This window comes from Syngnathoides biaculeatus, chromosome 9 (genome assembly GCF_019802595.1).
Source record: "Syngnathoides biaculeatus isolate LvHL_M chromosome 9, ASM1980259v1, whole genome shotgun sequence".
Classification (NCBI taxonomy): Eukaryota; Metazoa; Chordata; class Actinopteri; order Syngnathiformes; family Syngnathidae; genus Syngnathoides; species Syngnathoides biaculeatus.
Window position 1 is genome coordinate 18,967,743 of NC_084648.1, and position 17,010 is coordinate 18,984,752.

Sequence of the window (17,010 nt, forward strand, 5' to 3'; positions counted from 1 at the left end):
CGGAGAAAACCCACGCAGGCATGGGGAGAACATGCAAAACTCCACACAGGTGGGTCCGGGATTGATCCCGGGACCTCAGAACTGTGAGGCCAACGCTTTTCAGCTAAGCCACCGTGCCTGCCGCCGAATCCTTTATTTGAACACAAATGGAGGAACAGTACATGTAGGAAGACAATATAACAATCCTCACAGGCATACGTAGCTTGTCCTGTCTAAAAATGACTTACAATTGTCTCCATGTATATATCAGTTTGTCTGCAGGATACTGCCCCCGTGTGGCCAAAGCGGGCATACAAGGAGCGGCACAACGTCCATTGAAGCAAAAATGTGGCAAAAACTGTTAAATTCTTTACATTCGTTGGAATTATATCATTGCTGTATTTTAGAGGGTACAATACGACATGTGCTAGCGTTCTTATTCCGAAATTCATGACCATTTTTTGTTGTAGTCGTTTTTTTTTTTTTTTTTTTTTAATCTCAAGGCAACCGTGTGGAAGTGACACATCTCGACTGCGAGAGGAGGGAGGAGCTTAGTTTAGCCGGATCCGAGGTCGTCTTCATGCTCGGAATGCATCTGACAGCACAATATCCCTCCCACATACTCTTGCTACAGTTGGGGGGGGGGGGGGGTGGAAGAAAAAGAAATATATGTCTGCCGAAGACGTACAGTAAATGCTTCACACATATTCTCTCCCACCTGCTGGAGATTTAACTCTTTCACACCGGGAGGGGAGTTTTTTTTTTTTTTTTTTTTTTGCACGCCCCCGCGCTCAACCAACCGCTTTCACACGTCTCCAGCTGGAGGAGGAATCATATTTGTCGTCTTTGATGCGGAGCAGCCGCAAAAATAGACAACAAAACCCGAGTCTGGAAAGGGAAAAAAAAAAAAAGAAAAGCCAAGGAAAAAAGTTTTCGAGACCAAACATTATCATATCACTCAGTTGTCAAGAAGATTAGAAGAAACCCCACAGTACGAGAAATGGTTTTTTTTTTTTTTACATTTTTTTTTTTTTTTTTTTGCTGCTGTTCCACGTGGCGCGTGTGTGCGCGGCAGATAATAAGCATATTTAAACATCTTATGACATCCCGATTTCATACATGTCGTCAGAGCAACGCATGGAAAAACAAAACGCTGCTGCATTTCCTCGCAGGTTCTGCTTCGCTCTCTCGCATATTTTCATGTCTCCCACGTGCTTGTGCCCCCCCCCCCCCCCAAGACCCCCACCCGCCGTCTCCTCTGTCCGTCTGCTTGTCTTTCGCACTCAGCAGCTGCCGCATCCATACTGTACAGTTTGTGCTAATTCTGAATGAAAGCCTCTTCCCGTGCGGCCGGGCCCGCGGGCCCCCCCGGCTTAAGCGGCCAGAACCGCAACCCGACGGTGTGGCCCGCGCCGGCGCTGGCACCTGAAAAAGACAAAGAAAAGCCCAAAGAAAGAGAAAAAGAGCAGGGAAAACATACGCAGTGGCACAGTTCGAAGTTATTATTGCTACAGATGTGCCTTGGCGAGTTTGATATTGGCTTCAGTTATTTTTCCCTGGTTTTTTTGCCCCCCCCCCCCCCAGCCCCCCATTTTGAAGGCATCATTGTAAAATACCGCCCAGCCCATTACTTCGAAGTAGGAAGCTGGGAATCCTCTATCTGTTATTACAGAGTTATTACAGAAACATGAATCACAAAACAAAACAAAATGTTTGTTTTAATAATTAAAAAATAAAATTGCCAAAAAAATAATAATAATTGTGTATTTGTGAATGAGGCAATCAGGCATTGGCTCCTCTGATTGGCTCTTTGAAATCACAGGAAGTGAATTGCAAACGTCCATCACCCCGAATCAGGTGCCCTTCGGAAATAATTTAATAATGTGGCATAGTCAAAAAAAAAATTTTAAAAAGGAGAAATTGTTGATTAAAACCACCTCTCTTTTCCTCCCTCTCCTCCCCACATTTTTGTTTTGTTGATCCCATTTTTTTTTTCTTTTTTTTTTTTTTTTTTTTTTTTATTTGCCAGGACTGTCCTCGCCTGGTTCACTTAAGAAGCCGGGGAAGTTTGATTTCAACGCCCTGTCTTCCCAGAGGTCCCCCCGCATGGCGTTCACACACCACCCGCTGCCCGTGCTGGCAGGAGTGAGACCAGGTGAGAGAGCCCTGCCACCAAGCCAAGAACCCCCCCCCCCCCCTCCAGTTCCCTTGCCCCCCCATCCCTCGCCCTCCTTATATTCCAGTCTGAAAAAGAGAGAGAAGGAAAAGGGAGACTTGTACCCCAAAATTCCACAAAAACGTTCCCGCAGTTGCAATTGCTGAGTTTTCACGTGTCGCGTGTTACTTGCTATATCATCACGGCTGGCCAAAGTTTTATTTTTTTTTCTCTCTCTCTCTCTTTCAGTCTATCTTCATCCATACGTTGTTGTTTTTTTTTTTTAACATCACCATCGTGCTTGTGTGTTTTAATACCGTCATTGCATGGTACCGTTGCTGCATCCATGCCTTTGCCCCGGTGCTTATTAATCCAGTGGTGAATATTGATTTTCGGATTGTTCGGATTGTGATTTTAACGATCTGTAGCGCATAAAGGGTTTTTTGTGTTCTACTGTATCTAACTCCGGCGCAGCCCTCCGCTAACAAACGTAGTTCACTAATTAGCATCTGTGTTGCAGTGTTTTAAAACTTTGAGCAAAGCGTTTGAGCGCAAATGTTTCGACAAAAACATATTGACGGACAATTTAACAGTATTCACAGCCTTATGGCCGTTAACGACTAACATTAGTGCCGCACAGATGAGATGCGATGAGTATCCAGAAGTTGCGTTCTAGGTCTTGCGCAATATGATTGGCTGCTAGGCTCGAGGTGACATTTTGATGGCGTTTCCATTCACTTACAGTGGAGAAAATAAGTATTTGAACACCCCGCTATATTGCAAGTTCTTAGAAATGATGGAGGGGTCAAATATTTTCATCGTAGGTGGATGTCTGCTGTAAGAGAGATGATCGAAAAATGAAAATCCAGAAATCACAATGTATGATTTCTTTTTTTAACCATTTATTTGTGTGAAATAAGTATTTGAACACCTGAGAAAAGCAATGTTAATGTTTGGTACAGTAGCCTTTGTTTGCAATTACAGAGGTCAAACGTTTCCTGTAGTTGTTCACCAGGTTTGGGATTTTGGCCCAGTCCTCCACACAGATCTTCTCTAGATCAGACCAGGTTTCGGGTTTCTGTCGCTGAGAAACACGGAGTTTCAGCTCCCTCCAAAGATATTCTATTGGGTTTAGGTCTGGAGACGGGCCAGGCCAACAACAGAACTTTGATATGCTTCTTACGGAGCCACTCCTTGGTTCTCCCGCCGGCTGTGTGCTTGTGTTATAAATGCTTATTTTTTCACTGCAAAGGGTTAGTGAAAAGATGAACAGATTAGCCTTCTTTCTCAAGGCACCGCCGTTATACTAGATAGCGTTCCATTGATACCATAATGATGATGTGAAATTATGAATTGTGAACTCTGGATAAGCACCTTTATCTAGTTCCTTTTTTGTCCATACACCGTGACACAGAATGAAATGAGATTTGTCCGTGTGTGCTCTACTATATGTTTTGCACATGGTCATAAAAAAACGGGGGGTTTTGGCTGTTGCACTGAACTGTACATGGAACATATTTTGAGAGCGAAATACTCGGCTCCGTCTTCGGATTTGTGCCTTTTTTTTCTTCCTCGCTTTAACGAGAGCCCGTTTTCACAGAACGGCCCCGGATTCCTTTAGCGCGTTTCCAGTGACGTGGTTTGATTCGAAGGTACAAAGGGCAAATTGTCCTCGGAGCTTTTTTTTTTTTGTTTGCTCCGACGGCGTATCCTACAAGGTTTCTCCACCTCCGCTCTGAGAATTCCCAACGTCCCCATGATGTGAACTTTTGCCAACGAGTCCCCGAAGGCCCGGCGGGGCTCACTTTTCAAAGGCGTAAATACGTCCTCCGCTCTTCATTCCGTCTGAGTCTCAAAGGGAAAACGGCTCGATCCGCCGCCAAACCGCACCTACCATGTAAAGGTCATTTGCACTCAGTGCCCTCGCGTTGAAGCGGATTGAATTTTACTTTCAGCTCTCCCGAAGGTATATTTAGAAAATATACACCAGGACGCGCCTTGAAGCCTTGAACGTGTTTCTACCCGGAGAGTCCGAGATTTTAAAACCTTGCGTTTTAGTTGAGTTCCAAATGAGTCGCTAGCCGAGCCGTTTTGGCCAGATAGATAGCGAAGCTGTAATGAGGCCGCGTTTTCGGCTTGGGTTGCTTTGCAGGCACACGCGTGTGTAAATTTACACTCTTGTCTGCGCTACAATGGCTGCGGTCCAAACGGAATGTCCCTCGGAGGCCTCCCTTCTTTAAAGTGCCTGGAGAAAGACTGAAAATTAAGAAAGAAAGGGAATAACACGGAGAGATGCTTCGGGGTTGGGGGGGGACCGAGCCCGAACGGTTCGCTCCTCTCGTCTGAACGTTCACGGCTAAGTGCCGGACTGTTTACGTCCCGATGTTGGCGCTGGACCCGCGTGGAAAGATGCCAGCCAGACCGCCGTCTGATTACGCTCGTCTGGAGAGAAACGGCATTGTGGCTGCCATTACGCACGTTGACGACAGAATTCGAAGTCCTGCGCTAATTCAAGCGTGGAAAAAAAAAAAAGAAAACAGACTTGCCCCAGGTAATCGCAGTCTGTATTTAAATACAAGTACAAATACTAGTGTGAAGAAATATTCTGGATAAAGTACAAGTACTGACTGAAAATGTAGAGACAGTAATTCAGACAATGTAAATCTGTGATTCTCTGGTTGGCTAGCAAACAGCTAGTAAAAAAATTATATTGCATATTCTGTTATTTATTTATTTATTTATTTGTTCTTCAGTACACTACAGAAGTGTACCAAATTCCCACATGGGGCATAATCGAGAAGTTCCAGGAAAAAAGTGCAGGTCAATCTCTGGCTTTCAGGCATCCTGGCTAGTAATGTGCTTTTGGGGGTGTGCCAACTTATTGGAAATGGCTATTTTTAACCATATCACCTCCCCAAAAAAAAAGCTTTATTGTCCATAACTTTTGTAAACACGTTTGCTGCTGCATGTAAAGTTTAAAATGAAATCCGAGATCCGTTTTGAATGAATTTTACGTTTCACTCGTTCACTGCCATTGACGGCTATAGCTGGCAAATGTCCTATTGAACTGCAAGGGCTGTTGTTTTAAAGATAGTCGCAGTCCCGTGGGGCAGATTGGGCCCGCCCGTGAAAGCAAATCGTGTTCGCCAACTCCCGTGAGTCTTGCGAAAATCTCTAACAAAATTTCAAATAGTCATATTTAATCAACAATAATTTTGCATTTTTGAACAAACCATTACCCTTGTCTTCTGATGTGAAAACTAGCTATCCCCTGATTTGTTGTGGATATGTAATAATACGACGAGGTGATTAAGCATTTTTGGTTTCCAGGGCCCTCCTAGAGAAATCGTGACAATACTGTGGCCCTATAAATATGTCTGACATCTACCGTAATTTTGGGGCTACAGAGCGCACCTGGTTATAAGTCTCACCCAGTGCATTTGAAAAGGAAATACCATTTGGTACTTTCATAAGCCGCACCTGTGTAAAAGCCGCAAGTGCCCACATTGAAACCCACACTGAAAAACGACATATTTACACAGAAAGCGTTTTCAAAGTTTTAATACCTTAGCTTATCTTAACATGGCAACAACACGGTAGCACGAATAGGCCTGGTAAAAAAAAAAAAAAAAAAAAAAAAAATAGCCCCGGCAGCTACACAGTAGCGACACGGTAGCACAGCGTTAACAGAGCTGGTTAAAAAAAATATACCTTAATCACTGAGACATGGCAATAACAGAGTAGCAACACGCTAGCGCGATGCTAACGCGCTACAGTCCAAGATATTAAACGTATTTTAGCGCGGCACTAATGCTAGCACAGCACTAACAGGGTTGGTTAAAAAAAAAAAAAACACACACACCAGTAAAAATCACGGAAACACGGCAGTAACACAGCAACAAAACGCTAACGCTAGTGCAGCGCTAACGGGTCCGGTTAAAAAAAACATACCAGTAAAAATCACGGAAACAATGGCAGTAACACAGCAGCAACACCCTTGCACAGCGCTGACGCTAGTGCAGCGCTCACAGGTCCGGTTGAAAAAAAAAAACACACCTGTAAAAATCACGGAAACACGGCAGTAACACAGCAGGAAAACTCTAGCACAGCACTGACACCAGCGCAGCGCTAACAGGGTTTAAAAAAGAAAAACATACCGGTAAAAGTCACTTCCTCGGCACATATATTCCACCAGTCTCACTTTTACCTTTTCCGCTCGAGCACCCCCTTGCGGCCGTTAGGAAAAAATGCACAAATTAGTCGCAAGCTTGAAAGCGTGTGAAAAAAGTTGTGGTTTATAAGATGGAAATTACGGTAATTTGAATCTTTTTTTTTTTTTTTTCAAATTTTTAGGGAGTAAATGTAAAAAAAAGTCAAAGATACTCCGGTAAAATAGAGACGGCTGAAAATACAGTCACGGCGCGTTTGTACTTCTGCGGCATCCCCGCTCTGAGGAAAAACCGACAAAGGCGAAAAAGTTTGAGCAAGTTGCCGCGCTCGTCTTTGTGAGTTGCGACACACGAGAGACGCGAGGTGACGGACAGAATGGCAGATGCCCGTTTGCCAGCTTGTCTCTCTTGTTCGCAGTGCCAAATTGCCAACGCCGTAGAATCGTCGCCGACCAGACGCAGACATTGGAGGCTCGTGTGTATGCGTGCGTGTGTGTGTGTGTGTGTGGCTGGCTGGTTGACGCACGACTCCGGGAGGTGTTTTGCGGCCGTTCGGGAGCGGGGCTCCTCCCACCGGCTCCCGGCTACGGAGGAGAACCGCACGGCGAGGCCGCGCCGCTGATTGATTACGCCTCGCTGACGACCGATCAAAAAAGCGGAAAAACCCACAGTGCGGCCCTTTGTGTGAATGCGGCACTTTCCGACCTCGGCGCGAGGCGTGAAAATATACAAACGTATGGCGGGGAAGCGAAGAGATGGCAGGCGTGTGCGCGACTTGGGAGATTTTGGTTGGCTGATGTTTAAAGAGAGAGGTGGTCGGGGGGGCAGATGTTGCACAATAGCCTACCACACGAGAACAATTATAGGCCTGAGCGGCAAAATTACACATAATGTACGGTGCTTGGTTAAAGCATATGTCTTATTATAGCTTTGCATGGAGTACACTGCATGTAATGTAGATTCTATGCTATGTTTATGATCTCTGCTGAAACAATCGAATGTCTTATCATATCATATCATATCATAGTTTTGCTGATATTTGTCCATCCTGTCCCCGTCCACTTTGCGGCTGGTCTCTGCAGGGAGCCCCCGTGCCTCAGCCTCAGCCCTGCACTTCCCCTCCTCCTCAATCATCCAGCAGTCCAGCCCTTATTTCACCCACCCCACCATACGCTACCACCACCACCAGGACCCGCTCAAGGAGTTCGTGCAGTTCGTGTGCACCGAAGGCACGGGACAGCCCGGCGCCCAGGTAAGTCGAGGGGACCGGTGGGAGGTTTGAGCTAAAAAGGCACGTGGGCTGGCACTGAAGGAAAAACCACGGAGAACCGGGAAAATGTCCTCACAGGTACTGACAAATGTGTCTCGTAATTAAAAAAAATATATATGGCAGGACAGTTTAAAATTATTATTATTATTATTTTTTTTTTTTTTTTTACAGCTGGGGGAAAAAAAGCGCACGTGACAACAGCGTTTTGGTACGGAGCCCCTAAAGGGACATTGAAAAAAATTAAAACAACTGGTTTGTCATTGTAATGAGTAACGTACTCATTGTAATGAGTAGCGTACTCATTACGAGTAACGTATTCATTGTAATGAGTAACTTTGTCATTACAATGAGTGCGTTACTCATTACAATAAAGTTACTCGTTGTAATGAGTAAGTTTCTCATTGTAATGAGTAAGTTACTCATTACAACGAGTAACTTTATCATTGTAATGAGTAACGTACTCAATGTAATCAGTAACTTACTCATTGTCATGACCTACTCAGTAAGCTACTCGTTGTAATGAGTAGGTTACTCATTACAATGAATGGGTTACCTGTACAATGAATATGTTACTCATTACATTGAGTAAGTTACTCATGAGTACGTTACTCATTACAATGAGAAGATTTCTCATTGTAATGAGAAAGTTACTCATTACAATGAATACGTTACTCATTTCATTGAGTAAGTTGCTCATGAGTAAGTTACTCATTACAATGAGAGTGTCGAAAAACGGGTCCTAGCTTATTTACCTGCTCGCGGTAGCTTCCTGGGTTCAGGTAGCCGTAGCTTATTTACCTGCTAGCGGTAGCTTCCTGTATAAGGAATAAGGGTCTTTTATACATTCACGCATGCAATGGACTAGTTACTCATTACACTGAGAAACTTTCTCATTGTTTTGAGAAACCTTCTCATTACAGTGAGAAACCAGTTTTTTTTTTTTCCCAGTGTCCCTTTTTGGAGTTGAAAGATGTGAAAATGGGCGTCGAACTGTAATCCTTTTAAAATAACAGCGTTAAAGTCACAACAAGACAAGTGGTCATCATCTTTTGAAGGACTTTTCTGACATGCAATCTTATCGGTGGATATTTTCAACTAACCTGTTGACCAATCGGAGAAGGGCGTACCCCAATAGCAGACAAAACGGAAATGATACTACTTTGATGAACTTTGAAGTCGTGTCACGTCATTGTCCAAGCCGCTTATCCACACAAGGGTTGCGGGAAAGCTGGAGCCTATCCCAGCTAGCTTCGGGCGAAAGGCGGACTAACCCTAACCCTGAACTGGTCGCAAGCCAGTCGCAGGGCAGATATCGTCACCGTCACTGAACGGGAATCGATCCCACTCTGCCTGCGCCAAAGCCAGGCGTGTGGACCACTACACCATCAGTGACTCTCTAATTTGAAGTCGTTATTTGAAAAGATTCTCTGTCGACAATATCACACAAAAATGTACGACCCCGCCAAAACTCAGGATCTCGGGAACCATTTATCCGATTTCCAAAATCTTGCTGCATTGAGACTTGAGTTGGAATGTCCAAAACTCTGCATTTTTCACTTTTGTGAAATCTTGTCACGTTGCTCGTGAAAATTTCCATATAATAAACATTGCAAATGTCATTCATGTTATTTGGATAAAATATGGGGGAGTTGAGAATGGATGCACTGCTTGGTTGCAACCAGCAGAGGCAGTATTGCTCCTTTCCCAATGACGTTGCTGTCTAAAAAAGTCCACCAGAACATCGGCGCGACCTCTCTAGGCAACATTTTTCTGCTCATTCAACGCTGGCGTGAAAACGAGTCACTCGTCCCGTTGAAAATGTTCGAGTAATTGATTATTCAACCAAGGAACTACAGCAAAACCAAAAAGAAGTTGGTCCAACGTGCGTAGTTTCTGTCCAGCGCCAACTACAGCATATTGCACTGTTCTCAGTCATTATTGCATGACGGTGTGAAAGGGATCTTTTTTTGTTGTTGTTGTTTTTTGGTTTTGTTTTGTTTTGTTTTTTTCATTACCCCCCAAAAAATCCGTCTGAACGAAGCCTACGTTTAAGAGTTCGGAACAAAACTACGTTTGAAGAGATACTGAAAGGGAAAGAGAGAGAGAGAGAGAAAGAGAGGCCTACTTTTTTATTTTGACGACGACCGTGTCCTCAAAACCGGACGCCAAGGCCGGCCGGTGTTGTGGTCCGAGCCGCCGTGACCCCACTGTGTCATGGGAGGATGCAGTAAATGGAGCTCATGCGAGAGAAAAACGATCGGGCTGAGTTAGCGGCAAAGCCGCAGAGGGTCAAATTTAACTTTGTTTAGAAGCGCTCCATAAACGGCCATGGAAAGACTTGGAAAATTACAGTCGCATTCCAGCTGTCATCCTGTGTGAGGCGGCCGGCGAAATCTCTCGCAGGGAACGACGCTGTATTTTTATTTATTTTGAACAAAACGTGCTGCAGGGTGAAGATTAAGTTGCAGGAGCCCCTTTCTGTTTTCTTGCAATCTCCTCACACGCTCTCCAATAACTTATTCTAAAAATCCAAATCGTGTGCACCTCCAAATACTTTTTTCCTGTCAAGTATTCCTGACCTGCTCTATCGAGCTCGTGCACCTACGTCATAAAATCACCTGACTTTTGTTTACGTCGCCATATTGCCGGTCAAGCTAAGCTTTGCTCAATGCTAACTCACTTCGAGACGACACAAAAATAGTCTTGTCCGATACTGTCAGATATGTAGAAGGTGAAAATAAACGACGTTGTGTGGAAAAATTTGATAAACTCGGCATAGAGGACCCGTATTTAATGCCGAAATCGATGTTTTCGCCGATAAGAAGTTGGACTGTTAATTGGCTTCCGCTAGTCTTGGACAACCGGATCTACACACGGATCCGGTGAGTAAGTCGTCGAGACTTACACCGAAAAGTTAGAAAGCGTAGAAAAGTCTGGACGCGTACAAATACTTTGTTGCTGGATCTGTCCTCATCGGGAATTAATCCCACATAGTGACGGTTTTAACGGCTCGTGAACGCGGAAGCGAGTTCGGCCACACGTTAACCTTTGCCGGAATCAATTGATCTTTTCAAATATTCAATACGAATGCCAATATTTAAATAAATGACCCCTGGTTTTACACAAACTCACATTCATTAACTATGATTGGAAAAAAAAAAAAAAGAGGAGGACGGAGTCGTCTCCACCGAACGTACACGGAAGCGATTGCGGCCACACATTTTTTTTTTTTTTTTTAAACGCTTTGTTCTCAAATGAGCCAACTTGGCATTATGAATTCTTTTTGGTAATTTGAGATTGAGAAGATTAATTTCTACCTGAAATGAAGCAATCACTCCAACGTCGTGTGTATTTGGGTCAGGCACCATCCATCACGTTTAATTGCCGAAATGCGTCGATATTTTTTAGCTGATATTCCATAGAATGGTCTCTTTGAATATCTGCCTCGTCTGTTGTGACAACCAACCGCACAACAGGTCTCGGGTATTGTAAATATTCTCCTCCGGTTCTCCCACAACGTCGAGCAGCTCTGTTTGACCGGCAATATGGCGCCGTGAAAATGGTGACGTCCCGTGCACGAACAGAAACAAAATCATCTGAATTAAATGAAATATGTAGCCGTTGTCACTGGCTGACCTGCACCGCTTTCACTCACAACAGGGCTGTAAACAGACAAGCGCTACTTTTCAAACGCACAATCAGTTTTGCCCACTTAGCGATTTGACCGCTATTTTTTGCGACTTTTGAGACGCTTCTTCCAAATATGATTCAAATCGCGATTGATATAACAGCAAAGAAGAAGCCCAGTGGGAAGCAATCACTAAATATTGCAAAAGACACGACGCCCATTTATACGTTGCAAACGTGCACGTCGGAAACTTTTGCTTCCAAGCCACAAATATGTCGCCGTTGTCACCTTGTTCAGCCTGTACAACTTGACATGAGAAGAAAAAAAATTTTGAGGAAATTCTGCACACGTGTTGGGATTTCAGTTTGTGATGCGTCACAATCATTTCCAATCATAAGCCTTATGTGACATTATACAACGAATCAGAGCTTTTTTTTTTTTTTTTTTTACTGGCCCAAAGCTAATGTGTGTGTTTGTGGGTGTGGTGGGGACAAGCGACACATTGTAAATAATTACAGCGGTGCCTCGGTTCTCGGGCACAATCCGTCCGGCCGGTTGAAAAGTGTAACGTTCGAAAACCAAAGCGCGATTTCCCATTACAATGAAGGGAAAATGAAATAATGCGTTCCAGGCTTAAAAAAATAGCTTTTTTTAAAGTGTTTTATTTTAGCTTTTACTGATGATAAAATGAATAGTATAAATACATGCGTTACGTCGTTTCCGTTTTTTTTTAGGGGTGCGTTTGAAAGCACGATAACAAATCGTCGTGGGTCAGCTGGTCGGAGCGTTCGAATACTGGTTTTTGTTCGAAAACCAAAGCAAAAAAAAATCTCAAAATTTTCATTCGAAAACAGAGACGTTTGAAAAACGAGGTAAAAGCTTGCGGGCCCCATTTTAAGAAGTGCTGCTCTAACGCGCCTGCATAAAAAAAAAAAAAAAAAGATGGCTTGGACTGTCCACCACTACTGTAAACTTTGCCTTGGTGTTTTGCCTCCTTTACTTTTGCACCTTTGCGGTCCCTGAACGAACAGGCACACACACACTTGCACAACATTTTGACCTGACAAATGGATCAAACTGAATGACGACAACTTGTCTCCTTCCTCCCTTGTGAAAAGATGTTCCACACCTTCTTTTCTATTCTTTTGTGTTCCATTCTTTTTGGCCAGAGTGTTAGCGTCAGGTTATGTTTGTGTGGGTCCTTGTTGCCGCTGTGTTGTATAAGTTCCATATATGTATGTGTATGTTTGTGTGCGAGCTGTGTGTTTGCGTGTTGGACGTCGCTCTTCCTCCTCCGATGCGATGTCGGCGGGTCGCGTCCCACCCTGCTCACTCACCCCTGTCTGTATGGTCCGTCTGCAGCCGAACGGAGGCGGCCAGAGCAAAATGCCGGGCTCCTTCCTGCTGCCCCCGCCACCCCCGGTGGCACGCCCCGTGCCCCTCCCCATGCCCGACTCTAAAACCATCAGCACGCCCACCGACGGCGGACTCAGCTCACCCGCATCTCCGTGTAAGTCACTCCCGCTCCCCTCCACGAAAAAACGCCAGTCCGACCTAAATTGTCCGTTTCTGGAGTAGAGGCGAATTTATTGCACCCGATTTCCCCGCAATTGGCCTGTAGGAGTCCCAGGAAGTGGATTTCTACATAAACGATCGCACAAATACGACATATTGAGGATTACGCCTCCTTTTTTTTTTTTGCATGGTCCGGTCTTGAGCTGCTTGCAGTAAGATGGCAAACTGCTCTTGACTCTCAGCAGCCCCCCGGAGGACGCCATTTGAGGACTCCAGTCAAACCTAGTGAAAGGCCCAAAAGCTATTAGACGCCACGCCTTCGCCGTACCAAAAATCCTCTTCCATCGCTCTCTCGCTCTCTATTTCTCTCTCTCTGACTTCCGCTTCACTTTCTCTGCTCATGTCTTTGCGCTCATTTCTTTCCCTTCTTATAACTTAGCTTCTCTCGCTCTCTAGCGTTGGTTTTCATGCTAGCACTGCGAGAGGCAGTGTGGGCTTCTCCCCCCCCCCCCCTTTTCGTTGGCTTTGTTGAGTTCTGTAGTTTGTGGGGAAAGAGGGGGGGGGGGGGGGTCGGTGGTCATAGCAGTGCTAGACCCGCCCCCTCCCTGCCCCCCTCCCCGTGCACGTTGCTTCTGTATACAAAAAGCTTTTGATCGGCTTGCGGCCCCGCATGTCTGCCTCGCTCAGGCAATCCGCCCCTTTTCTCTTTTTTTAATTTTTTCGTTTGCTTTATTCGATACATTTTCAGTTCTTTTTCCTCTTTCTCTTTTTTTTTTTTTTTTCCTTTGTAGGGGAGCAAAATTAGGGCAGTTGGCGTGGACTCCAAAAAAAAAACATACAACTGAAGCTCATCGTGCCCCAAACTAGCACACCCCGATCCCCTTGCCACATCCGCACAATAATTGACAACAACAAACAACGCGAAAACACGATTGACGGAGAAGAAGCTCGACGCGGAGGACGAGGCTTTTTTATTATTATTATTATTATTATTCGTACACCGGGGGAGAGCACGGGAGAGGAGTGTTGAGGTGTCGAGGTTGGCTGCACCCGCGCAGGTGCGGCCGGTCCAAAGAGTCGGGCCATGGGAGAGGCACTCCAGGAGGGGGCGCCGGACGGAGCAACCGGGGCGCCTTCTCGTCCCCTTTTTTTTGTTTTTGTTTTTGACTTTCTCTCTCGCTTTCCTGTCATCCTCTCCCCCACCTTCCTCCTTTTCTCGACTCTTTCCAATTGACATGTCACACAGAATTATTTATTTATATGGGTATATAAATAAATAGCACCCCCCCCACCCCGCCCCTTTTTCACTCTTTTGTTTCTCACTCCCAAGTGGCTGTTGTCACATTTGGTTTTCTTTCCACCCTTCGACACGGCATCCGCAGTTCCGAACACACGGCCGGCCGTACACCTGGAACGTCACCCTCACGGTCTGTCCCGCCCCCGCCCGCAACCCCTCTCGAGTCGGTTCCGCTCGGCCACGCTGGAGTCCAGTGAGCACAACTGCCCTAAATTTGATCCTTCGACGTCAGCGACCCGGTGTGGCGCGCTCCCGTCAACGGAGCGCCGGTTGCCGCCGGTGACGGATCCGGTCCCGCTGCCGGTCACGCTGTTATTACTTCGACAGCGGGTCCTCGGTGGTTCTTGCGTGATTACGGGCCCGGGGGCTGCTGAGGATCATTAGTGACTCTATTTGAAATGGCTTCCTCGTGTTAGCACTCTTCATTACAGACTCGACATCCCTTGCGCAACCGCGGATTACACGGCTAAGTGAAGGGAAATATCAATTAAGTTGCCCGCAACGCGGCAAATCGCCCGTACGACTAAGAGAGCATCGGTCTCAGCGGGCCTTCCTGTCGTTTCCCGACATTTCACTTGACAGCGATCTATCGCCGCGCACCGACTCCATTTTTTCAACTCGAGCGCGTCAAACTCTAGCGTGAGCTCGGTGTGTATGTGTTTGTGTAAAAAGCATGTACACACTTGTCTCTCTCTGTTTGTAGCATACTCCACGCCAGGCTCCGCAGCTCCCAACCGGTTTGTCGGCATCGGAACACGGGACAACTTTCTGAATATCCCCCAGCAGACTCAGGTACCCTGCCGACCCTCCCTCGTTCGACTAACGCCCGCCCCTCCGCCTCGAGCATGCGCCGCGTCGCGCTCGTGTCGAGGAACGGCCACGACGAGGCTTTGCGAGGGACGGGCGGGCCGTTCGCGGCGACGCGGATGCCGTCGATCGTGATCCGACTCAAGCGGCTGCGTTCAGAGTTCGTCCTCATTGCCCGGCCCACAAAGGCGACCTTCTTTTCGTACTTATTTTTAACGTTTGCAGAAACCCAAACACACAAAAAAAAACAGCAAAAAAAAACTCAAAAGCTTGCTGAAATCAAAAGTCTCAAAACGAAAACAGAAGATTCATCACCAAAAAGAGTAACTTTAAAATTTATTATTATTAATTAACCATTATAATTACATTTATTTTAAAATATTATAATTAAAATTACAATTATTTTTGCTTGAAATAATTATTTTATTACAGCACCCCCCCAAAAAAAACTGCCAGTGTTTTAAAATTTTTTTGCTTACTATTTATTTACTGTATTATTTCAAGTAAAGATTAAAATGAAGCAAGTGAAAATTAAACAAGTTACTTTTGTGCCTTATTTTATTTTTTTACTGTAAATAAAACACGCGCTGTTGGTAAGGTTTTGGATTGTCGCAGCGCGTCCCAAGATAGCTTCACTCAAAATGAGTTTGGCAAGAAAAAGCAGATATCGTTAAACTGCACTAAGGCAGTAGTAAACTCGTAATTACATTTTTTTTGTTTGTTTTTTTTTTCTAACGACAAACACTTAGAGGCCATAAATGTACAATAGTCAAATGAAAAACAGTAAGTATTACAGTAGCTCGGCGTCGCTGCTTGTGCCGCTTGACGACGTATCCTCACACCGCCACATTAACGATGTCATCGTGCGCCGTTGGTAACCGCAATCCCGTGTCGAAATGGTGAGGAGCGTACGTATTGCTAGCATGCAGCCACCTACAATAGCGTCATGAAGGGGAAGGTTATTCTTTAATAAGGAAAATTAGAACTCGTCAGTATATTTTTTTTAAACGCATGATTTAGTAGAATGTAAAGAATTGAGCAGTTTGTGTATCGTGATTTCGTGCTTCAATCCCCATTGACATTGAACTCCTTCTGGTGTGTGCGCGCACGTCTTGGCCACCAGGGGGAGTATATTGCAGCCCTAAATAATGCATGCAAGTCTACGTGAGCCACAGTACGCCACAATGGCACTTGTAGATTTTTGCTGACGATGAAGAAAATACGCATTTCAGGATTGTTATAGTGTTTGTTTACATGTGTTGCTGCACCATTTTATTATACTTTGACTATCTGTTGCTTACATGGTTATACACATCGATTCAATGCTAGTTCTGTTAGCCCACCGATAGCAATTTCGATTGTGTATTAATATCAAGCGAGAGGGCTTTCTCAAGTTGTGTTGTTCGGTTAAATACACAAAGCGTAATCCGCTTTAATGTTTTATCTTCAACTGGGGATCCGTACACAGCTCGAAGCAAGCACTTCGTTTACCAGGTACTACAGTACGTATCCTGTTCCAGTAAATCCTTGCTATATCGTGGTTTACGTATTGCAGATTCAGTGCATTGCATATTAGATGTATATTTTAAATACAGGTCGGTTTAGTGCAGTTACTCCCCTGGATATCTCTGATGCCGTTACCTTTATGCGCCATATGCGTTTAATGGGACTCACATGCGATCAATTGGGCTCTGAATAGTCTCAACTCGTACATCTGCTAAGTCACCAAATTGCTTGAGGATACAAAATGCATGACTGGAAAGTTGCACATTAAAACTACAAGCCACAATCAGAGTTTTATATACTAAATCTGCATAGCCTGACGAGTAGCTAATACACACACTCGTAGCAATATCGACACAAACAAAAGCAAGTAAAGACTGACGTTTCGTTTGATTTTATACGGTACTATCATTAAAAAAAAAAAAGGTATCCATGAATAATTCTGGGTTTAGCTGACTTCATCGCCAAGACCTGCAGTGTAAGCCACAGTTGCAATGCTTCAGGCCGGAAGTTGCGTTCATATTGCCCACGTGGGATGTTGTTCACCACAAATCCTTTTGAAGAGAGTCAGTCGGGACCTCAAATCGACAAGTGAAATACCGTCACCTCAGTGGCATTGGATTCCATATTTGAAACTTATGATGCATGTAAATAATTGGTCACTACTTGGCAGATTTCACTTATTGC

General features: G+C 44.9%; 1 protein-coding gene across 5 annotated transcripts in view; it reads left to right on the forward strand.

Annotated features, from left to right (window-relative positions):
- The window catches only part of LOC133505614 (nuclear factor 1 X-type-like), a 213,783-nt gene that overhangs the window by 186,165 nt on the left and 10,608 nt on the right, over nucleotides 1-17,010 (forward strand). For 3 of the 5 annotated variants that reach the window (XM_061828813.1, XM_061828811.1, XM_061828812.1), the window contains 4 exons: nucleotides 2,009-2,134; nucleotides 7,386-7,555; nucleotides 12,564-12,711; nucleotides 14,717-14,805. In XM_061828813.1, coding sequence (XP_061684797.1) covers nucleotides 2,009-2,134; nucleotides 7,386-7,555; nucleotides 12,564-12,711; nucleotides 14,717-14,805 — 533 coding nt within the window. The remainder of the gene's footprint in view (nucleotides 1-2,008; nucleotides 2,135-7,385; nucleotides 7,556-12,563; nucleotides 12,712-14,716; nucleotides 14,806-17,010) is intronic. The other 2 variants (XM_061828817.1, XM_061828814.1) reach the window with 1 other exon arrangement.